Here is a 19182-nt window from a genome sequence, read left to right on the forward strand (position 1 = left end):
AAGAAGGCTGGCAAAATTCGAAAGAAGTATATTTGATATACATGATGTTGATGTGTACTTTACTAGTACTCCTAGTAGCACGAGGGTATTGGATACCGGTTCGGTTGCTAAGTGATTAGTAACACGAAATGAAAGCTACGGCATAAACAGAGACTAGCTAAAGGCGAGGTGACGATACGTGTTGGAAGTGTTTCCAAGGTTGATATGATCAAACGTCGCACGCTCCCTCTACCATCGGGATTGGTGTTAAACCTAAATAATTGTTATTTGGTGCTTGCGTTAAGCATGAACATGATTGGATCGTGTTTATTGCAATACGATTATTCATTTAAAGAGAATAATGGTTACTCTATTTGCTTGAATAATCACCTTCAATGGTTTATTGAATCTCGATTGTAGTGTTACACATGTTCATGATATTGGTGCCAAAAGATACGAGGTAATGATGATAGTACCACTTACTTGTGGCACTGCCGCTTGAGTCATGTTGGTTTAAATTGCATGAAGAGGCTCCATGCTGATGGATCTTTATACTCACTTGATTTTGAATCACTAGTGACATGCAAATCACACCACATGAGCAAGGCCTTGTTTTCATTGAGATGAAACAAGATAGTAACTTGTTGGAAGTGATACATTTTGATGTATGCAGTCCAATGGGTGCTGAGGCACGCAGTGGATGTCATTATGTTCTTACTTCAATGACGATTTGAGTAGATACAAGAGTATTTACTTAATGAATCACACGTCTGAAATATTGAAAAGTTCAATTCTGCTTCGGAGTGAAGTTCGACGTAACAAGAGGATAAACTGTCTACGATATGATCATAGAAATGAATATCTGAGTTACGAGTTTTGGTACGCAGTTAAGACAATGTGGAAATTGTTTCGCAGTTCATGCCACCTGGAACATCATAGTGTGATGATGTGTCTGAACGTCATAGCCACGCACTATTTGGTATGGTGCATGCTATGATGTCTCTTATCGAATTACCACTATCGTTTATGGGTTATGCATTAGAGACAACCGCATTCACTTTAAATAGGGCACCGCGTATTTCCGTTGAGATGACATAGTATAGACTGAGGTTTAGAGAAATCTAAACTGTCGTTTCTTGAAACTTTGGGGCTTCGACACTTATGTGAAAAAGTTTCAGTCTGATAAGCTCGAACCCAAAGCGGATAAATGCATCTTCATAGGATATCCAAAACAGTTGGATACATCTCCTATCTTAGATCCGAAAGCAAAGTGTTTGTTTCTAGAAACAGATCCTTTCTCGAGGAAAGGTTTCTCTCGAAATAATTGAGTGGGAGGGTGGTAGAACTTGATAAGGTTATTGAACCATCACTTCAACCAGTGTGTAGCAGGGCGCAGGAAGTTGTTCCTGTGGCGCCTACACCAATTGAAGTGAAAGCTGATGATGGTGATCATCGAGCATCGAATCAAGTTACTACAAATCTCGTAGGTTGACAAGGTCGCGTACTACTGCAGAGTGGTACGGTAACCCTGTCTTGGAGGTCATGTTGTTGAGCAACAATGAACCTACGAGTTATGGAGAAGCAATGGTGGGCCCAGATTCCGACAAATGGCTGGAGGCCATGAAATCCAAGAGAGGATCCATGTATGAAAACAAAGTGTAGACTTCGAAAGAACTACTTGATGGTCATAGGACTATTGAGTAAAGATGGATCTTTAAAAGGAAGACAGACGATGATGGTGATAAGTCACTATTAAGAAAAGCTCGACTTGTCGCAAAGATGTTTCCGACAAGATCAAACAGTTGACTATGATGAGACTTTCTCACTCGTAGCGATGCCAAAAGTCTGTTAGAACTATGTTAGTAGTTGTTGCATTATTTATGAAATATTGCACATAGGATGTCAAAACATTGTTTCCTCGACAGTTTCCTTGAGCAAACATTGTATGTGATACAACCAGGAGGTTTTGTCGATCCTAAAGATACTAGCAAGTATGCAAGCTCCAGCGGTCCTTCAATGGACTGGTGCAAGCATCTCGGAGTTGGAATATACACTTTGATGAGATGATCAAAGATTTTGGGTTTGTACAAGGTTTATGAGAAACCTGTATTTCCAAAGAAGTGAGTGGGAGCACTATAGAATTTCTGATAAGTATATGTGGTTGACATATTGTGGATCAGAAGTAATGTAGAATTTCTGTAAAGCATACAAGGTTGTTTGAAAGCAGTTTTCAAAGGAATACCTCGATTGCGCTACTTGAACGTTGAGCATCAAAGATCTATGAAGATAGATCGAAAGCGCTTAATAGAAGTTTCAACAAGATGCATGCCTTGACAAGTTTTTGAAGGAGTTCAAAATAGATCAGCAAAGAAGGAGTTCTTGGTTGCGTTGTGAGGTGTGAATTTGAGTAAGACTCAAAACCCGACCCCGGCAGAATAAAGAGAATAGACGAAGGTCGTCTTCTATGCCTTGGCCGTAGAATCTGAAGTATGCCATGCTGGGTACCGCACCTGATGTGTGGCTTGACTCAAAGTCTGTTGAGAGGTACATAGAGTGATCCATGATTGAATCACTAGCAGCGGTCAAAATTTATCCTTAGTAACTGATGGACTAAGGAATTTTTCTCGATTATGGAGGTGGTTAAAGAGTTCGTCGTAAAGGGTTACGTCGATGCAAGCTTTGACACTAATCTGAATAACTATGAGTAGTGAAACGGATTCGTATAGTAGAGTAGATATTTGGAGTATTTCCGAATAGCACATAGTAGCAGCATCTATAAGATGACATAAAGATTTGTAAAGAACACACGGATCTGAAAGTTTCAGAACCGTTGACTAAAACCTCTCTCACGAGCAAGACGTGATCAGACCCCATAACTATATGGGTGTTGGATTCGTTGGAATCACATGGTGATGTGAACTAGATTATTGACTCTAGTACAAGGGGGAGACTGTTGGAAATATGCCCAAGAGGAATAATAAATTAGTTATTATTATATTTCTTTGTTCATGATAATCGTTTATTATCCATGCTATAATTGTATTGATTGGAAATACAGTGCATGTGTGGATACATAGACAAAACACTGTCCCTAGTAAGCCTCTAGTTGACTAGCTCGTTGATCAAAGATAGTCAAGGTTTCCTGACCATAGGCAAGTGTTGTTACTTGATAATGGGATCACATCATTAGGAGAATCATGTGATGGACTAGACCCAAACTAATAGACATAGCATGTTGATCGTGTCATTTTGTTGCTACTGTTTTCTGTGTGTCAAGTATTTGTTCCTATGACCATGAGATCATATAACTCAGTGACACCGGAGGAATGCTTTGTGTGTATCAAACGTCGCAACGTAACTGGGTGACTATAAAGATGCTCTACAGGTATCTCCGAAGGTGTTCGTTGAGTTAGTATGGATCGAGACTGGGATTTGTCACTCCGTGTGACGGAGAGGTATCTCGGGGCCCACTCGGTAATACAACATCACACACAAGCCTTGCAAGCGATGTGACTTAGTGTAAGTTGCGGGATTTTGTATTACGGAACGAGTGAAGAGACTTGCCGGTAAACGAGATCGAAATAGGTATGCGGATACTGACGATCGAATCTCGGGCAAGTAACATACCGAAGGACAAAGGGAATGACATACGGGATTATATGAATCCTTGGCACTGAGGTTCAAACGATAAGATCTTCGTAGAATATGTGGGATCCAATATGGGCATCGAGGTCCCGCTATTGGATATTGACCGAGGAGGCACTCGGGTCATGTCTACATAGTTCTCGAACCCGCAGGGTCTGCACACTTAAGGTTCGACGTTGTTTTATGCGTATTTGAGTTATATGGTTGGTTACCGAATGTTGTTTGGAGTCCCGGATGAGATCACGGATGTCACGAGGGTTTCCGGAATAGTCCAGAAACGAAGATTGATATATAGGATGACCTCATTTGATTACCGGAAGGTTTTCGGAGTTACCGGGAATGTACCGGAAATGACGAATGGGTTCCGGGTGTTCACCGGGGAGGGGGAGGGGCAACCCACCCCGGGGAAGCCCATAGGCCTTGGGGGTGGCGCACCATCCCTTGGTGGGCTGGTGCGACAGCCCAAGAAGGCCCTATGCGCCAAGGATAGAAAATCAAAGAGAAAGAAAAAAAAGGAGGTGGGAAAGGAGAGAAGGACTCCACTTTCCAATCCTAGTTGGACTAGGATTGGAGGAGGACTCCTCCTCCCTTGGTGGCGCAGCCCTTGGGGCCCCTTGAGCCTCAAGGCAAGCCTCCCCTCCCTCCTTCTATATATATGGAGCAATTAGGGCTGATTTGAGACAACTTTTTCAAGGCAGCCCGACCACATACCTCCATGGTTTTACCTCTAGATCGCGTCTCTGCGGAGCTCGGTCGGACCCCTGCTGAGATTAGATCACCACCAACCTCCGGAGCACCGTCACGCCGCCGGAGAACTCATCTACCTCTCCGTCTCTCTTGCTAGATCAAGAAGGCCGAGATCATCGTCGAGCTGTATGTGTGCTGAACGCGGAGGTGCCGTCCGTTCGGCACTAGATCGGAGCGGATCGTGGGACGGATCGCGGGACGGTTGGTGGGACGGTTCGCGGGGCGGATCGAGGGACGTGAGGACGTTCCACTACATCAACCGCGTTTCTTGACACTTCTGCTGTGCGATCTACAAGGGTACGTAGATCGGAAATCCCCTCTCGTAGATGGACATCACCATGATAGGTCTTCGTGCGCGTAGGAAAATTTTGTTTCCCACGCGACGTTCCCCAACACTGGGAACCCGCGAGCTTTGTTCATCTCCAATAGCCTTGCGATGTCTTCAGCATTGGGAGATCTCAGGTACTCCAGGCCAAACACTTGCACAATTCCGACTGCGAAGCGCTTGACACACATGATGGCTTGGCTCTGACCCATGGCCAAGTGATCATCAACTAGATCAGCGGGAATACCGTATGCCAACATACGCAAAGCGGCTGTCACCTTCTGAAAGGTGCTATGCCCGAGCTCTCCGGCAGCATTCCTCCTCTGCTGAAAAAACCGTTCATGGCTCGCTAGTTTCTCTGCAATGTGCCTGAACAACTCGGTGCTCATCCTAAACCGCCGACGAAAGTACGACTCGGGGTATGTGGGATTTTCCACAAAATAGTTCCTCATCAATCTGTTGTGGGCATCAATCCTATCCCTCCAAATTTTCTGCCGACCCATAACCGGACCACCGTGCTTTGGTTTTTTATTGATGTGCATAGCTAGGATCATTGCAAGATCCTCCTCCTCTTCCATATCAAATTCTTTTTCGGAAGAATCATATGCCGAACTCATCTAAAATGTTCAAAACTAGGCTATAAACAACATGCACCAAAATTCATGTAAAAATGTGAAGTTAGAATCTATACATACCTTGCGGGCGCCAAGCGGCAGTTGGAGGCCGGGCGTTGTTCGTCGGAGGACTGCCGTGCGCGACGGGCGGCGCTGACGAGAGGGAGGAAGCCGCGGCCGCGCGGGGAGAGACCGCGGAAGCGCCGGAACAGACGCTCAAGAAATGGGGTGGCGCGGACGGCGACGGCGGCGCGGCTGGATGTGTAGGTGGAGTTTCGCGCGAGCGCACGAGAGTTCAACGCGCGGGAGCGGACGCAATAAATAAGCGGCGCGGGCTGAAGTTTCCTCCCGCGCGCACGGTTTTTGCGCATCCGTTGCAGCGCCCGGAACGGCAGCGCGCGCTAAAATTACAACTTTTTCAATGGAGCGCCTATATAGCGTGGGTGTTGGAGATGCTCTAGGTTCAAGCTGCTCCGCGCCGTCCACATAAGTCTCGATGATAGCTAGGCTGTCTTTTTATGTGTTATTACTTATTAGAGCTCTTGTGAGCCGTGTGATTTGCTGATACTGTTTTATCTTGCTGTAACTAGTAATAGTGCACGTGCAACACACGTGTAACCATCAGAATGAATTTTCTCATTCATCAGATTGCATGACCTAGAAGCAGCATAACCCACAAACCTTACATCTACACTATTAACAACATGTATATGAAACCTCATGAATAACCGAACATAGTATGTTCACATCAAAGAATATGTGAAGCCTTGCTAGAAATGAGATTGAGACACATAAAAACATGGCACCCATGGTAGGGCCAGAAAATAGAAAAGCATAAATAGTTAGTCATAATAGCAGAATAGCATGACGACAGAGTGTTGGATGATGTAGAGCTTAACTTTCTCAAATGAGTTGTGCGTAATCTGTAAATTTTAATAAACATGTTATAAGCAGGCAAAATCTTTATTTTTTAGAACCAAATCAGCTCCAACTACAGAATGGACATCACGCAACAACTAAAAAATCCAATTCATCCAATTGATGGACAAACACCCCTAAAAACTTGATGCTAGGGGATGAGAGCATGGTAGCCTACAAGAATGTTGACATCATCTTACATGTTTAGGATAGATAGGAGGGCAAGTCGCACACTTTATACATTGATGATATCATAACACTAAGGAGTTATTTTACAACTAACATTAAGTCAATCACCCTATGTAGATTATATTTTTATTGTCATTCCCTTGTTTGTCTTCTTTACTTTTCCTTTACCTTTCTTGTTTTTTCTCCTTCCCTACAATTAATAATTTTGTTGTTATTTTGACGCAATAAAAATTTAAAGTAGGGACAAACCTTGCCGCTTCAGGGTAAAAGAAATGAAGTCAATCTATTAATCAGTTTGTCATGTTGGGAAGTAATGCTAGATAGATCGCCGCCTGGTTTATTAGGTATTTGACCACTCTCATTATTTAAACCGGCTATAAGCCTTCGATTTATGGATGGTGTAAAACTTGGGAAAATAATATAGAAACACAATGGTGTAGAAGTTCGTTACCTTCTTACTTGGTTCCACTATCAGCTCAATCCAATCCCCGTAGCATTGTTGACAAATTCCATTCCTATAGGGTTGTCGACATATTTCATTAGAAGCATTTCAATTTTGAGAGAACCACTCTCTCATCTTCACAAATATTCCATACAACTACTGAAGCTAAATTTGTAGGCCTATGAACTTAACTCCCAATACGTTTTGTAATAGTGATGTGTTTGATGCCAAACTTTAGTACATTCCCACGAGTCTTTGGAGTTGCAATTAAGCTGAGAAAATTATCATGAAAACATAAACTATACAATTTTGTAACCCGCGCATGAAGCTAGTCCATAGCTGCGACCATAGCAGTATGCATATTGAAATTAGAAACTGAGATTTGACAAGACGTGCTAGGAAAGCAGTGATCTCAAAATGCAAATGTTGGCCGAATAATATAGTATACATGATAACCGGTGTCCAGAGTTGTAATGGTAACCATAGTATATTAGTATATATACATAGTGTACTATGCATAACCTCTCATTATTCAATAGATTTCAGATGCAAACAAGCCAGAGATTATGAACATAGACAAATTAAATTAGACCTACAAAGTAAAAAAAAAGAATATGAACCTTTCTAGAAATTGGTTTAGTTTGGTAGGTCTTTAGCGCCCTGTTTTACGGTGACCATCTCCTATCACACACAGGTAAAATTCCACGCTTGCAGGTCGCCATGCCATGTCCCTACTTAAGCCCCTTCTCGTTCTTACTCTGGTTCCAATTAAGCAAACCCCATCTTCTCCCAAATATTGTCTGACCTTACAATAAATAATCACCACATCATGCAGCAGGAGAAATCCCATGCCAAATGTACAGTTGCAGGAGTGCCGAGCAACAATCCTTCAACCAATCAACACTATTCAAAGAAAAAAACAGTTGTTGTCAATCTTGAACTGTTGAATCTGTTTATTACTTTACTGGTTTACCCAAGCAGTTTGAGCTGACTCAAACAACACGTGGCAGACACATGGCATCACATATGTGCATTACCACATTGTCATGTTAAAAGATCTAAGTAAAAACATAAAAAAAACAAAGAAGGATAATATTTTTTGAAAAAAATCTTATAACAAATTTAGAAAAATCGGAAAATCAGAAAACAGGTTAAAAGATCTGGCAAAACACACATAATCTGAAAGATCAAACATAGATGATCATAGCTGTTCTGTCAAACCTTTAGCAAGTCAAGTCTCAGGTTCAGACCACTCGAAGGATATTTTCCGTGAACATTCCCAATGCATACTGCTAACGCATCAATACCAGTTTCATCAATAAACTGATCAACCTGAAAATATGTAACATATAAGTTAAGCATTATCACGGGATTGTAATGATAGAATGCCATAGAGTTGAAATTTGTTGGTAAGATAAAATAACCTGAGCAATATCAGTAATATCAGTAAATCTTGCTTCATATTCTTAAATTGTCAGGCCATCTTCGGTGCCTGATAGTCTCCCAAGTTCAGCTTCCACAAGCATGCCTTTCGCATGAGCCAAGGAAGATTTTTTTTTTAGAAAAGGAGGATGACCCCCGGCCTCTGCATCTGGGAGATACATGCGGCCATTTTATTGATTATTCTCGAGGACCTAACAAAGCAGTACAACAATATGCCTGAATCCGCCATCTTGGCAACATCTGCCGCTACTCCTATCCATATGATGAAGGGGTGCAAGCTGGACCAATTACCCAGACCTCTCACCTAAGCCTAACATCTAAAGCCGGAGACCCTGACCGAGCCACATACCGGGTCCGGGGCACAAACCGGTCCGACGCACTCACGTGTGTCGTCGCCGCCATCTTCCGCTGGTCCATCTTCAGATCAGATTGAGGTACCAGCCTTGGCAGGTGCCTCCGCCATCGACGCCATCATGACGCCAAACGACGACCTCCACCTACGCGAGTCCATCTCCAAGCAACGGACGGAGATTCATGCTAGGATAGGGCCGCACCACCGCCGTCGCCCACCACCCACAAGCGCCACCCAGCCCCAAGGTTCCCAAAGCGGCGCCTTCAAGAAGGGAACGGCGCCGTGAGCGCCGCCGCCGCCCAACAAAGTTAAGGCTTTCGCCCGGGAGACCTAGGGGAAGGGAAAGTGAGGGGATCAGTCCATACCGACGCCTCCAAGGAGAGGAACGACGCCCTCAGGCATCGCCGTCGACGCGGCCGGCCATGGCCGACCAGGGATTTCGCCCGAACTAGATCCCCATCACCACCAGCACCTCCTATACAAAACCGACAATCCAAGGAAGCGCGGCCCGACCAGGCTAGCCCGCACGCCGAACAGGGAAGGAGGGGAGCCGCTAGATCGCGCGCACCGGCCACCGCAAAAGCCGTCGCCAGACGCCAGCGACCACCGGATCCCGCCGCCCGCGTGGCCGAGACGCCGGATCCACCTCCCGCACGTGCCTCGCCAATGGAGCCGCCGCTCCAGATCCGGGACTCCGCATGCAGAGGCAGGGCAGCCTAGGCCCCGCCACCACCATCCTTGGCGCCCCGGGCTTGCCCGGCGGCTGCCTCAGGCGGCGGCGAGGAAGGGATGGGGAGGGGGAGGCGGCTAGGGTTGGGAGGGAGGGAGGGCATGAGCCAGGGAAGATATGTTCTTTGTGTATAAGATGTTCTCCCCTAAAGGTAGATGGGAACCATCCACCATGACTGAATCGAATCCCTGAAAAATAAAAGGTCATAGTACATGGTCCAGAGAATTAAGATTCAGATGTAGTCATTCATCATTCATGATTAGGAAAACATTTATTCAGATGTAGTCATTCATCATTCATGATTAGGAAAACATTTTGGTACCGCAAATTTGAGAAAACAACACATTTTTTCGCTTACCATTTCAAAAGCTCCAAGCAAATCATGCTTGTCAGCCCCGTGATCATAATGGACGGTGATAGGTACCTGAGTGACGATCACAAAATGATCAACTTTAAAGAACATACAAAACAAGGATGGCTATCTGTTTCGAAAAACAAGGATGGTTAGAAGAAGGTATACGTGAGAACCCAAGTTAGATAAACATTTATGAACTATTTTTATCAAGATCACTGGGTGTCCACATTTACTCTTTAAGCGTGCTAGGTTTTGTTTCTCTTATGTTGGCTCGTTCTGCTGCAGCAATGCAGCATGCTACCAACGGAACTCCACCTTGCTTCAGGGCACTGGGATGAACCTAAATAACAACCACAATAAGCGTGGTTAGAAATTAAGACGACACATATCATCTACAAAAAATATAGATAATGAGTTGTCCAAAATAAAAAATAGTTTGAGCAAATTGCATTGGTGGTGCTCCCTCGACTTGTAAGTTCTTCTCACGTTCTTCACTCAAACTGGAAAATCTGCAGCCATGATACTTATAGTTGCCACCGTTTGTGATCCGAGCAAGCTGACATGGTCCCTCCCTCCCACCCTCTGAGCAGGCTTTTTTTCTTTTTTGGCAAACATGAGAGGACAAGACAGATAGGTAATGAAGGCCCTGTTTGGATCCTAGGGTTAGAGTTAGAGTTGGTTAGATTGAACTCATCTAACCCTAAAAAATCCAAACAGGGTGGGTTAGATGCATCTAACCCACCCCAAAAATTTAACCCACCCAAGAGGTCCTTTTTTGGGTTAGAGTTAGGTGGGGCCTAGAAAAAGTTACTTTTCTCTCTCCCTCCACCACACAAAATCCTAGATAAAGGAGCCAAATGATTGGAAAAAGTGCATTTATTGGCAATCTAACCCTTCCATCCAAACACCTCTTTGGTTAGAGTTAGTTCAGGGTTAGTCTAGAGTTAGAATCTAACTCTAACCTCTAACCGAGTTAGAGTATCCAAACAGGGCCAAAGAGGGACGGGAGCTGGGGAGCGACTTGAAGTGATAAACAATGCCACCTGGCTGCAGTCTACTATCCCAGCATCGCCTCGCTCACCGTGTATCCAATGGAATGCTGCAAGGCACCACCATACAAGTCTTCTGGGAATTAGGGGTGCTGCATGGAGGCTGGACACCCCAGACCCAGAGCCCTCCGTGCCATGGAACTTCAGCGTGGCTGGACTACTCGTGTGAGATGAACCAGAACGGAGCATGGCAACACACCGGCCGACAACCCTGCTGCCGGACTGATTGTTGCAGAGTGGCTTTGAACCTCCCATTGGTGTGTGTATGGGAGGGGGGAGCAATGGCAGACAGGGAGAAGGGGTGAGGAGAAAGAAGATGGGCCGGTGGACAAAGAGGAAGGAGAATTACTCCACTGACATTTGGCACCAAGCCAACAGCTTTATTTTCTCTTAGTAACTAAATTGTTCTGCCATGTCATGCTCTGCATCACAGCTACACAAATTAACTTCCTTTTCTTGTTGCCAATCTACAATGTAGTAGAATTGAGACAGAAGAAAAAATGCTTGAAGATGACATACACAAAACTGAACTATGTTCTTCTCTGAACTTCAGCTAACTGAACATACATACAGAAGCATACACACAAGCGTGAGTAAATCCTCTAAGCAGATCGAGCGGCCAGGGTTCATACCAGAGAAAGAAATCACCGAAGGTTGAGCTGGTGTCCACCCTGGTCATCGGCTTGCCGTCAGTGTCCTGGTTTTCTCCTTCGCGCTGCAGTTCGACGAAAAATTAGAGAAAGAGGAATCAGTTTAGAGAGACATCCGGTGAGAGAGAACGGATCGGGGAGAAAACGGAGCTGTAGCCAGCCGCTTGTTGTTAAAAGAAATTCATGGGCCTAGTTTCCTTCGTTGTAAAGATATAGGGTGTCGAAGGCGAATTCGTCGAAGGCTTCATAGATAAGAACATAGTGATGGAGAACAAAGAGAAGGAGAAAATAGTTGACCCACTTCTCTTTGTTTTCTCCTTCGATTGTTTTCTCCTTCCAGGAATATCTCAAAGGCTATACCTGGGAGGCAATGTGTAATGGCTTTACCAAAAAATGATGGATACTATCTGAACTTTTCTAGTTTTTATATTGTTGCATGATGTGATAAAAAAATTCAGGTATCAGTAACTTTAGCACACACTGCACACACTGAAAGGATGAAACAAGAGTAAAATTTTATTTCTAGACGCAGGTGAATACATTTCACAACCACAAAAAATAATACAGGGCTTAAAATCGACCATGACCACAACCAGGCAAACGAAAAACAGGCAATATTTTTGTCCTTACCTTCATACCTCAGCAGCAAAATTTCTATTGCATTGCCAAACACAACCTACATAATAAATCAGTACATTACTTCTACAGCTGGTGAGATGTTATCAAGCTTAGTGACACGACAAAAACATCACAATGTACCATTCCTTCAGCTAGTGATCTCTTGGAGTTAAGTATAGATGATTTCCAAAACAAGAAGTGAGATGTTGTATTTGGGCCTCACCTAAACACACTCCTGCTTATTCTCTTGCCTAAACTATATATAGTCAATAACCTACAATTGAAAATGGTGTCAAGAAAGACGAACTTAATAAAATGGCTGGCAGCATATAATCAATAATCTTCTAGCTCTGTGTGCCAGATTTCTTTTATGAAACCAGAACAAAGTTATTTATGTGAATCTCTAGTTAGAAACCAACTGAAATAAATAAACTCAACATTAGTGCTGCCAGAAATACCTGAAGGAATCAGGAACTGGAGACCTAAGTCGCCGTGCCTCGCCATGCATGTTGTCGAGGGTGCCGTCACGCACTCATAAGATGACATCATGGCTGGACGACACTGAGGCACACGGAGACCAACAAGTCCCAGCGAACGCCGTTGAGGGTGTCGGCGTTGTAGATGACCTAAGTGCCATGGGTAACAAAAAATAGAAAAAATTAGGAAGAACAAATCAATTTTTGCACGAACAACAGAACAGTTTCTTGCCCTGTAGTACTTCACCATCCAATCAAATCCCCAGCGATCAACAACTCACAATCAAACCCAGACAACTGACGCAGTCTTGGCTATTGGAATCGAACACTGCATCCACACGAAAAGTAGCATGGTAAAATTTTTTTGGGATACCTCTGACAGAAAAGAGAAGCTATACAAGATCATGTATGACCAAGTCAACATATTTAACTATGCTAAATGATGTTCACAATTCTGTAATACTTAAAACATCTGTTGTCATCTGTTGTCACATCAACTTTCATCCAAATTTTCCATCAATGATGTTAACATTAGAAATAAGCTAACCGTTGCTTCAGTGCGTGCAAAATGGATCATCCTAGTGAGAACAAATTAGACAGCGGGGAAGAAAGAAGAGAAAGGAAGGGAGGGAAAGAGAAAGGGATAGGGGAGAGGGAGCAGGACATACCTGACCGCGACGCCGTCCGGTCTGGAACCGCCGTCGCCGCTGTCCCTTCGTTTAGGGTGGAGGAGGAGGTCCGTTGAGCGGCGGGAGGAGGCGCGGTGGCGGGGGGAGGGGTCGCGGCGGCAAGCGGGGGGGGGGGGGAGTGGTCGCGGCGAGCGGGGGCTGTCTTTGTTAGGGGCGTGCAGGGCGCCGGCAGGGCTGGGCATGGGGGCAGTCCCAGGCCAGGGCGTCGAGGGCGTGCTGCCCCTACCGGGCAGAAAATCGGAGAGCACAACCCATGGTGGGCAGGTGTCGGGGGTGCGTGCGCGGCCTCTCTGCCGAGCGGAGATTCGGCCGTCGCAACCCTAGTGAGGCAACCGCCTCCCGGCCTTCCCGTGGCGGGGCGGGGCGAGGCGAGCCCGTGGCGGGGCGGGGCGAGGCGGCGGCGGGGCGGCGATGGCTGGGGCTGGGGCTGGGGCGAGGCGAGTGGTGGAGGGCGATGGTGGCGAGGCCCGGGGCGGCGGTGGCGGCAGTGTCGGGGGTGCGTGCGCAGCCTCTCCGCCGAGCGGAGATTCGTCCGTCGCAACCCTAGTGCGGCAACCGCCTCCCGGCCTTCCCGTGGCGGGGCGGGGCGGGGCGGGGCGAGGCGATCCCGTGGCGGGGCGGCGATGGCTGGGGCGGTGGCGGGGCGAGGCGGCGGCGGGGGCTGGGGCGGTGGCGGGGCGAGTGGTGGCCGGAGATGGTGGCGAGGGCCGGGGAGGCGGTGGCGGCGGTGTCGGGGGCCGACGGGGTGCCAGGGTAGCGATAGCATGGGGAGTGGGTGGTTTTCCTTTTTTTTGTCCCGAGGTGCGCATCGGTGTCGTGGGTCGGGAGTCATTAGCGAGAGTTTCGTTCACAGCGTTTTCGTTAGCGTGAGTTTCGTTAACAGCGTCATTAGACCGTTGATAACGTGATTAGACGCTCGAGATCTGTAGTTGGATTTACCCTCTCGTGCTTTTATTAGTATATATAACTCGTGAGTACCATGTCTCCCTCGTCGATGTTGGCTTTAATAATTACTTCCTCCATTCCTTATATAACGTGTATTTTTTTTTCAAAGTCAAACCAGTGCATATTTGACCAATTTTTGGAAAATATATCAATATCCATAATAAAAAAATTATATCATTTGATTGATCATTAAAAGTAGTTTCATATTGTATCTATTAGGTGCTGCAGATATTAGTATTTTATTTCATAATCTTGATGAAACATTTAATTGATTGACTTGCACGAAAATCTGTACATCTTATATTATACTCTAAACTATTATAAAAACGTTTAAATTACTAAAGTAATATTCTAAATGCTTTTATATTAGTTTATGGAGGGAGTAGAAGAGAACGGAGGAAGTAAAAGATAAGCGCTCCTTGTGCCTGCTTGTGTAATTATGGACACCTTGGTTCATAAGTACAATTTTGTATTGAAGCAGTGACAAATACGAGTAATATGGATTGAAGGGAGTATTTAAATTTGGATTTGAGATTTTTAGGAATTATGGACACCTTGGTTCAGTTACAAGGACGATGCAGGTGCGGACGCTGGTGCCAGGAATAGGATGGACTAGTGAGCGCGCAGCAGCTGCATGTAAGCCTCTGCATGCGCCCGAGCCTCACTGAGAACCTCACAATTCGTGGTAAGATTCAGAAACTAAGGTGACCGGTCAAAAATCAGAGACCTTCTGGCCTCTCCAACTCCGAAGTCCCCGGGAGGAAAGCTCGATGGAAGTGACCACCCTGCCTGTCTGTCTCTGTCGTCCCCCGTTCAGCTAGCTGCGGCTCAGGTTGCCATCTTCCTTCCCCAGAAGCAGAAGCAGAAGCAGAGCTCGCGCGGGAGGACGGCCTAGCCGCAGGGGATCCGCCATCAGTCTCCCCGGCCCGTGCTATGCGCCAGGATGGCCTCCACCGTCGCGCCCCTGAACGTCGACGTCGTTGCGGTGAACACCACGACGCAGGGCAGCAATGGGTTGGCGGCCACCAAGGCGTTCAACCCGGTGGTGTGCTACTCGCCCATGATGATGACCACCAACGGCATGTGGCAGGGCGAGGGCGTGAACCCGCTCGAGTTCTCCCTCCCGCTCTTCATCGTCCAGCTGGCCGTCATCGTCGTCACCACCCGCCTCCTCGTCATCCTCCTCCGGCCCTTCCGCCAGCCCCGCGTCATCGCTGAGATCCTCGCCGGGGTCGTGCTGGGCCCGTCCATGATCGGGCAGAGCGAGGTGTGGGCCAGCTTGGTGTTCCCCGTGCGCAGCCTGCTCACGCTCGAGACGGTGGCGCACCTGGGGCTGCTCTACTTCCTCTTCCTCGTCGGTCTGGAGATGGACGTCGACGTCATCCGCCGGTCCGGGGATAAGGCGGTGTTTGTCGCCATGGCCGGCATGGCGCTGCCCTTCTGCATGGGCATCGCCACCTCCTTCATATTCCGGCACCAGGTGTCCCGGAACGTGCACCAGACCTCCTTCCTGCTCTTCCTCGGCGTCGCCCTCTCAGTCACGGCCTTCCCCGTGCTCGCCCGCATCCTCGCCGAGATCAAGCTGCTCAACACGGAGCTCGGCCGCACCGCCATGTCCGCCGCCATCGTCAACGACATGTGCGCCTGGATCCTGCTCGCGGTTGCCATCTCCATTTCGGAGGTGCACAGCACCGCGTTCTCGTCACTTTGGGTGCTCCTTGCCGGGGTGACCTTCGTGCTCTTCTGCTTCTACGCCGTGCGCCCCTTGATGTGGCGGCTCATCCGCAACATCCCCGAGGGCGACGACGTCAGCAACTTGCAGATCACCCTCATCCTCACGGGCGTCATGATCGCCGGCGCCCTCACCGACGCCATCGGCATCCACTCCGTTTTCGGCGCCTTCGTCTACGGGCTGGTCATCCCGAGCGCGCCGCTAGGCGTGGCGCTGATCGAGAAGCTCGAGGACTTCGTCACCGGGCTCCTCCTCCCGCTCTTCTTCGCCATGAGCGGCCTCCGCACCAACGTGCGCATGATACGCGACCCCGTCACCGTCGGCCTGCTCGTGCTCGTGTTCGTCATGGCCAGCTTCGCCAAGGTCATGGGCACCATCATCATCGCGGCGCTCTACGCCATGCCATTCCGCGAGGGCATCGCCCTCGGCTTCCTCATGAACACCAGGGGGCTGGTGGAGATGATCGTGCTCAACATCGGGAGGGACAAGCAGGTGCTGGACGACGAGTCGTTCGCGGTGATGGTGTTGGTGTCGGTGGCGATGACGTCGTTGGTAACGCCGGTCGTGACGGGCGTGTACCGGCCGTCGCGGCGGCTCGTCGGGTACAAGCGCCGGAACCTGCAGCGCATCCGGCACGACAGCGAGCTCCGCATGCTGGCCTGCGTGCACACCACCAGAAATGTGCCGTCCGTGCTGTCGCTGCTCGAGCTCTCCAACCCGTCCAAGCGCTCCCCCATCTTCATCTACGCTCTGCACATCATCGAGCTCACCGGCCGGGCCTCCAACATGCTCGCCGCCGCGGCTGCCTCCTCCTCCACCCGCTCGTCCTCTACCTTGCCCGCCGCCACGGAGCACATCTTCAACGCCTTCGAGAACTACGAGAGGCTGACCGGTCAGTGCACACAGTTGCCACCAATTGGAAACTCCACTGTCTTGAAAATTTCGATGACTAATGAAGATGACCAACATATACACAGGAGGCGTGTCCATCCAGACGCTGGCGGCGGTGTCGCCGTACCAGACCATGCACGACGACGTGTCGGTGCTGGCCGAGGACAAGCACGTGTCGCTCATCGTGATCCCATTCCACAAGCAGCAGACGGTGGACGGCGGCATGGAGCCCATCAACCCGTCCATCAAGGGATTCAACGAGAGCCTCCTGTCCACCTCCCCGTGCTCCGTGGCCATCCTCGTCGACCGCGGCCTGAGCGCCGCCACGGCGCGCATGGCGACCGAGCACCGCGTGGCGCTCTTCTTCTTCGGCGGGCCGGACGACCGCGAGGCGCTCGCGTACGCGTGGAGGATGGTCGAGCACCCCGGCGTATCCCTCACCATCGTGCGGTTCCTCCCGCCGGACTACCGGGCGGCGGCGCGGTCCTTCTCGGAAGCCTCCTACCGGTCGGCGGCTTCAGGCGGCATGGACCCGCGCGGGGGCGGGGGCGCGATGAGCGGGAGCACGGAGGGCAAGAGCGAGCTACAGATGGACGAGGAGTACCTGGGGGAGTTCCGCGCGCGCAACCACGGCAACCCCGCCATCACGTACGTGGACAAGTCGGTGACCAACAGCGAGGAGACGGTGGCCGCCATCCGGGGCATGGACAACAGCGCGCACGAGATGTACATCGTGGGCCGGCGCCCCGGAGAGGCCGGGTCGCCGATGACGGCGGCGCTGGAGGACTGGATGGAGTCGCCGGAGCTGGGGCCCATCGGCGACATGCTCGTGTCGTCCGACTTCTCCATGGCGGTGTCGGTGCTGGTGGTGCAGCAGTACGTGGTGGTCGGCGCGCCCATGGCCGCGCCCGTGGCCGCCCCCGACCCGGTGCGCCAGTACGTGGGCAACGCCAACCAACGGCCCGGCGCGTACCGGGCGAGCCCGGCGACGTCGTCGTCCGATAGCAGATGGTCTGATGACACCCTAGGATTCTGAGGCGCGCGCGTGTCCCTGTAGTGTAACAGTCTACAGTTGTTGTAATTTCAGATTCGCTTCGTCTAGTGTGTGAAGGTTGTAGCTGCATTGTACTGCTCTGTTATGTGTGGGAACAGTGAGATTTTTTCTAAAAAGAGAATTGCCCACTTAATTAAACGGAAAATCAGATGAAAATCGATACATATCGACCACATGCGGACTACTCGTGAGAAAGAAACTCCATGGCGTCACAGTACCCGGCAAACATGCATAACACGTAACAACCACGAAACCTCGCATTTCGACGTCGTAAAGAAACCCTCAACGAAACCAAGGTTAAATAAATCGGATGCCATCAAATCCACATATGCGAGCCAACCAGGATGGATGACGAAGAGACTGAGTATGCCCCATTAAGCAGCTGCCGACGCCTTAGCAATGATGTCACTCTTCTTGCCTATGCTCCTCAGAGCCTTCTTCACCTTCTTGATTTTACCCACAGAAACCTCCTCCACTAAGATGCGGACAATCATCTTGGCAGACCCAGGAAATGCTGCATCCAAGCTGGCGAGCAAGCGGCCAAGCTTTTTCGCGAACACCGCCTCGTCAATACGTTCCAACATATCGTCACAGTCAAAGATGAAAGACCGGATGGGCTTCAACGGCTCAGAGTTACGTGCCAAAGCACCTACCATATCAACCTCGACACCCACAAACGACACCTGGCCAACAACCTCAGGTGAGAGAGCAATAGTAGTAGCCAAACCTCCACGGTCCACAAAGGCGACCGGCTAACCCGGCTCCGACGACGAGATGAGGTCACAGTTGGCATCGTCGAGTCTGCTCCAAGAGACCTCATCTCCTCAGGAAGTGTCGTGGATTTGTCACGACAGATGTCCTCGTGAAAGGACTTAAAGATAGAGCCATCGCACCTTGGTGGCGACTCAAAGGGGGTGAGCAAAAGCGAGACTCAGATTTACCCAGGTTCGGCCCCTCGTGAGGAGGTAAAAGCCTACGCCCTGCTTTATGTAGATTAATGGTGGTTTCGATTACAAGGAGGGCGTAACTCGCCTGACCTAGCTCTCGGTTCCCTCTAACTCGCCTGACCTTTCCCTGGGACTCGCCTTTATATACAGGTCGAGGCCCTAGGGTTTACAAAGTCTTGGTAGTTTTCATTATCTCTAAGTCATCGTGCTCCCCACGACCAGGAGCTTCCTTGACATTACATCATCCGCATGGTCTTCTTGAACCGCCCTACAACTCCTAGGCCACTGGACGCATGACCAAAGGTGAGTCGCCCCTTTGGTGACCCGGCCCATTAAGGGCGGGTTACCCACAGGTAACATTCCCAACATTAGGCCCCAGATTGTCGTGAATT

General features: G+C 48.9%; 1 protein-coding gene across 1 annotated transcript; it reads left to right on the forward strand.

The window, feature by feature from the left end:
• Positions 1 to 14923: 14923 nt before the first annotated feature.
• On the forward strand, positions 14924 to 18015 carry LOC123431067 (cation/H(+) antiporter 15-like). Its single transcript, XM_045114881.1, has 2 exons — positions 14924 to 16790; positions 16876 to 18015. The coding sequence occupies exons 1-2, from the start codon at positions 15110 to 15112 to the stop codon at positions 17823 to 17825; spliced, it is 2631 nt and encodes an 876-aa protein (XP_044970816.1). The 5' UTR covers positions 14924 to 15109; the 3' UTR covers positions 17826 to 18015.
• The last annotated feature ends 1167 nt before the right edge of the window (positions 18016 to 19182 follow it).

This window comes from Hordeum vulgare, chromosome 2H, assembly GCF_904849725.1.
Source record: "Hordeum vulgare subsp. vulgare chromosome 2H, MorexV3_pseudomolecules_assembly, whole genome shotgun sequence".
In the NCBI taxonomy this organism is placed as follows: Eukaryota; Viridiplantae; Streptophyta; class Magnoliopsida; order Poales; family Poaceae; genus Hordeum; species Hordeum vulgare.

What these genes read in the sequence shown, in the direction of transcription:
- LOC123431067 (XM_045114881.1), top strand. Translation starts at nt 15,110, where the DNA reads ATGGCCTCCACCGTCGCGCCCCTGAACGTCGACGTCGTTGCGGTGAAC. An exon ending in GAACTACGAGAGGCTGACCG is followed by an intron (nt 16,791 to 16,875) that starts GTCAGTGCACAC and finishes ACATATACACAG; the next exon opens with GAGGCGTGTCCATCCAGACG.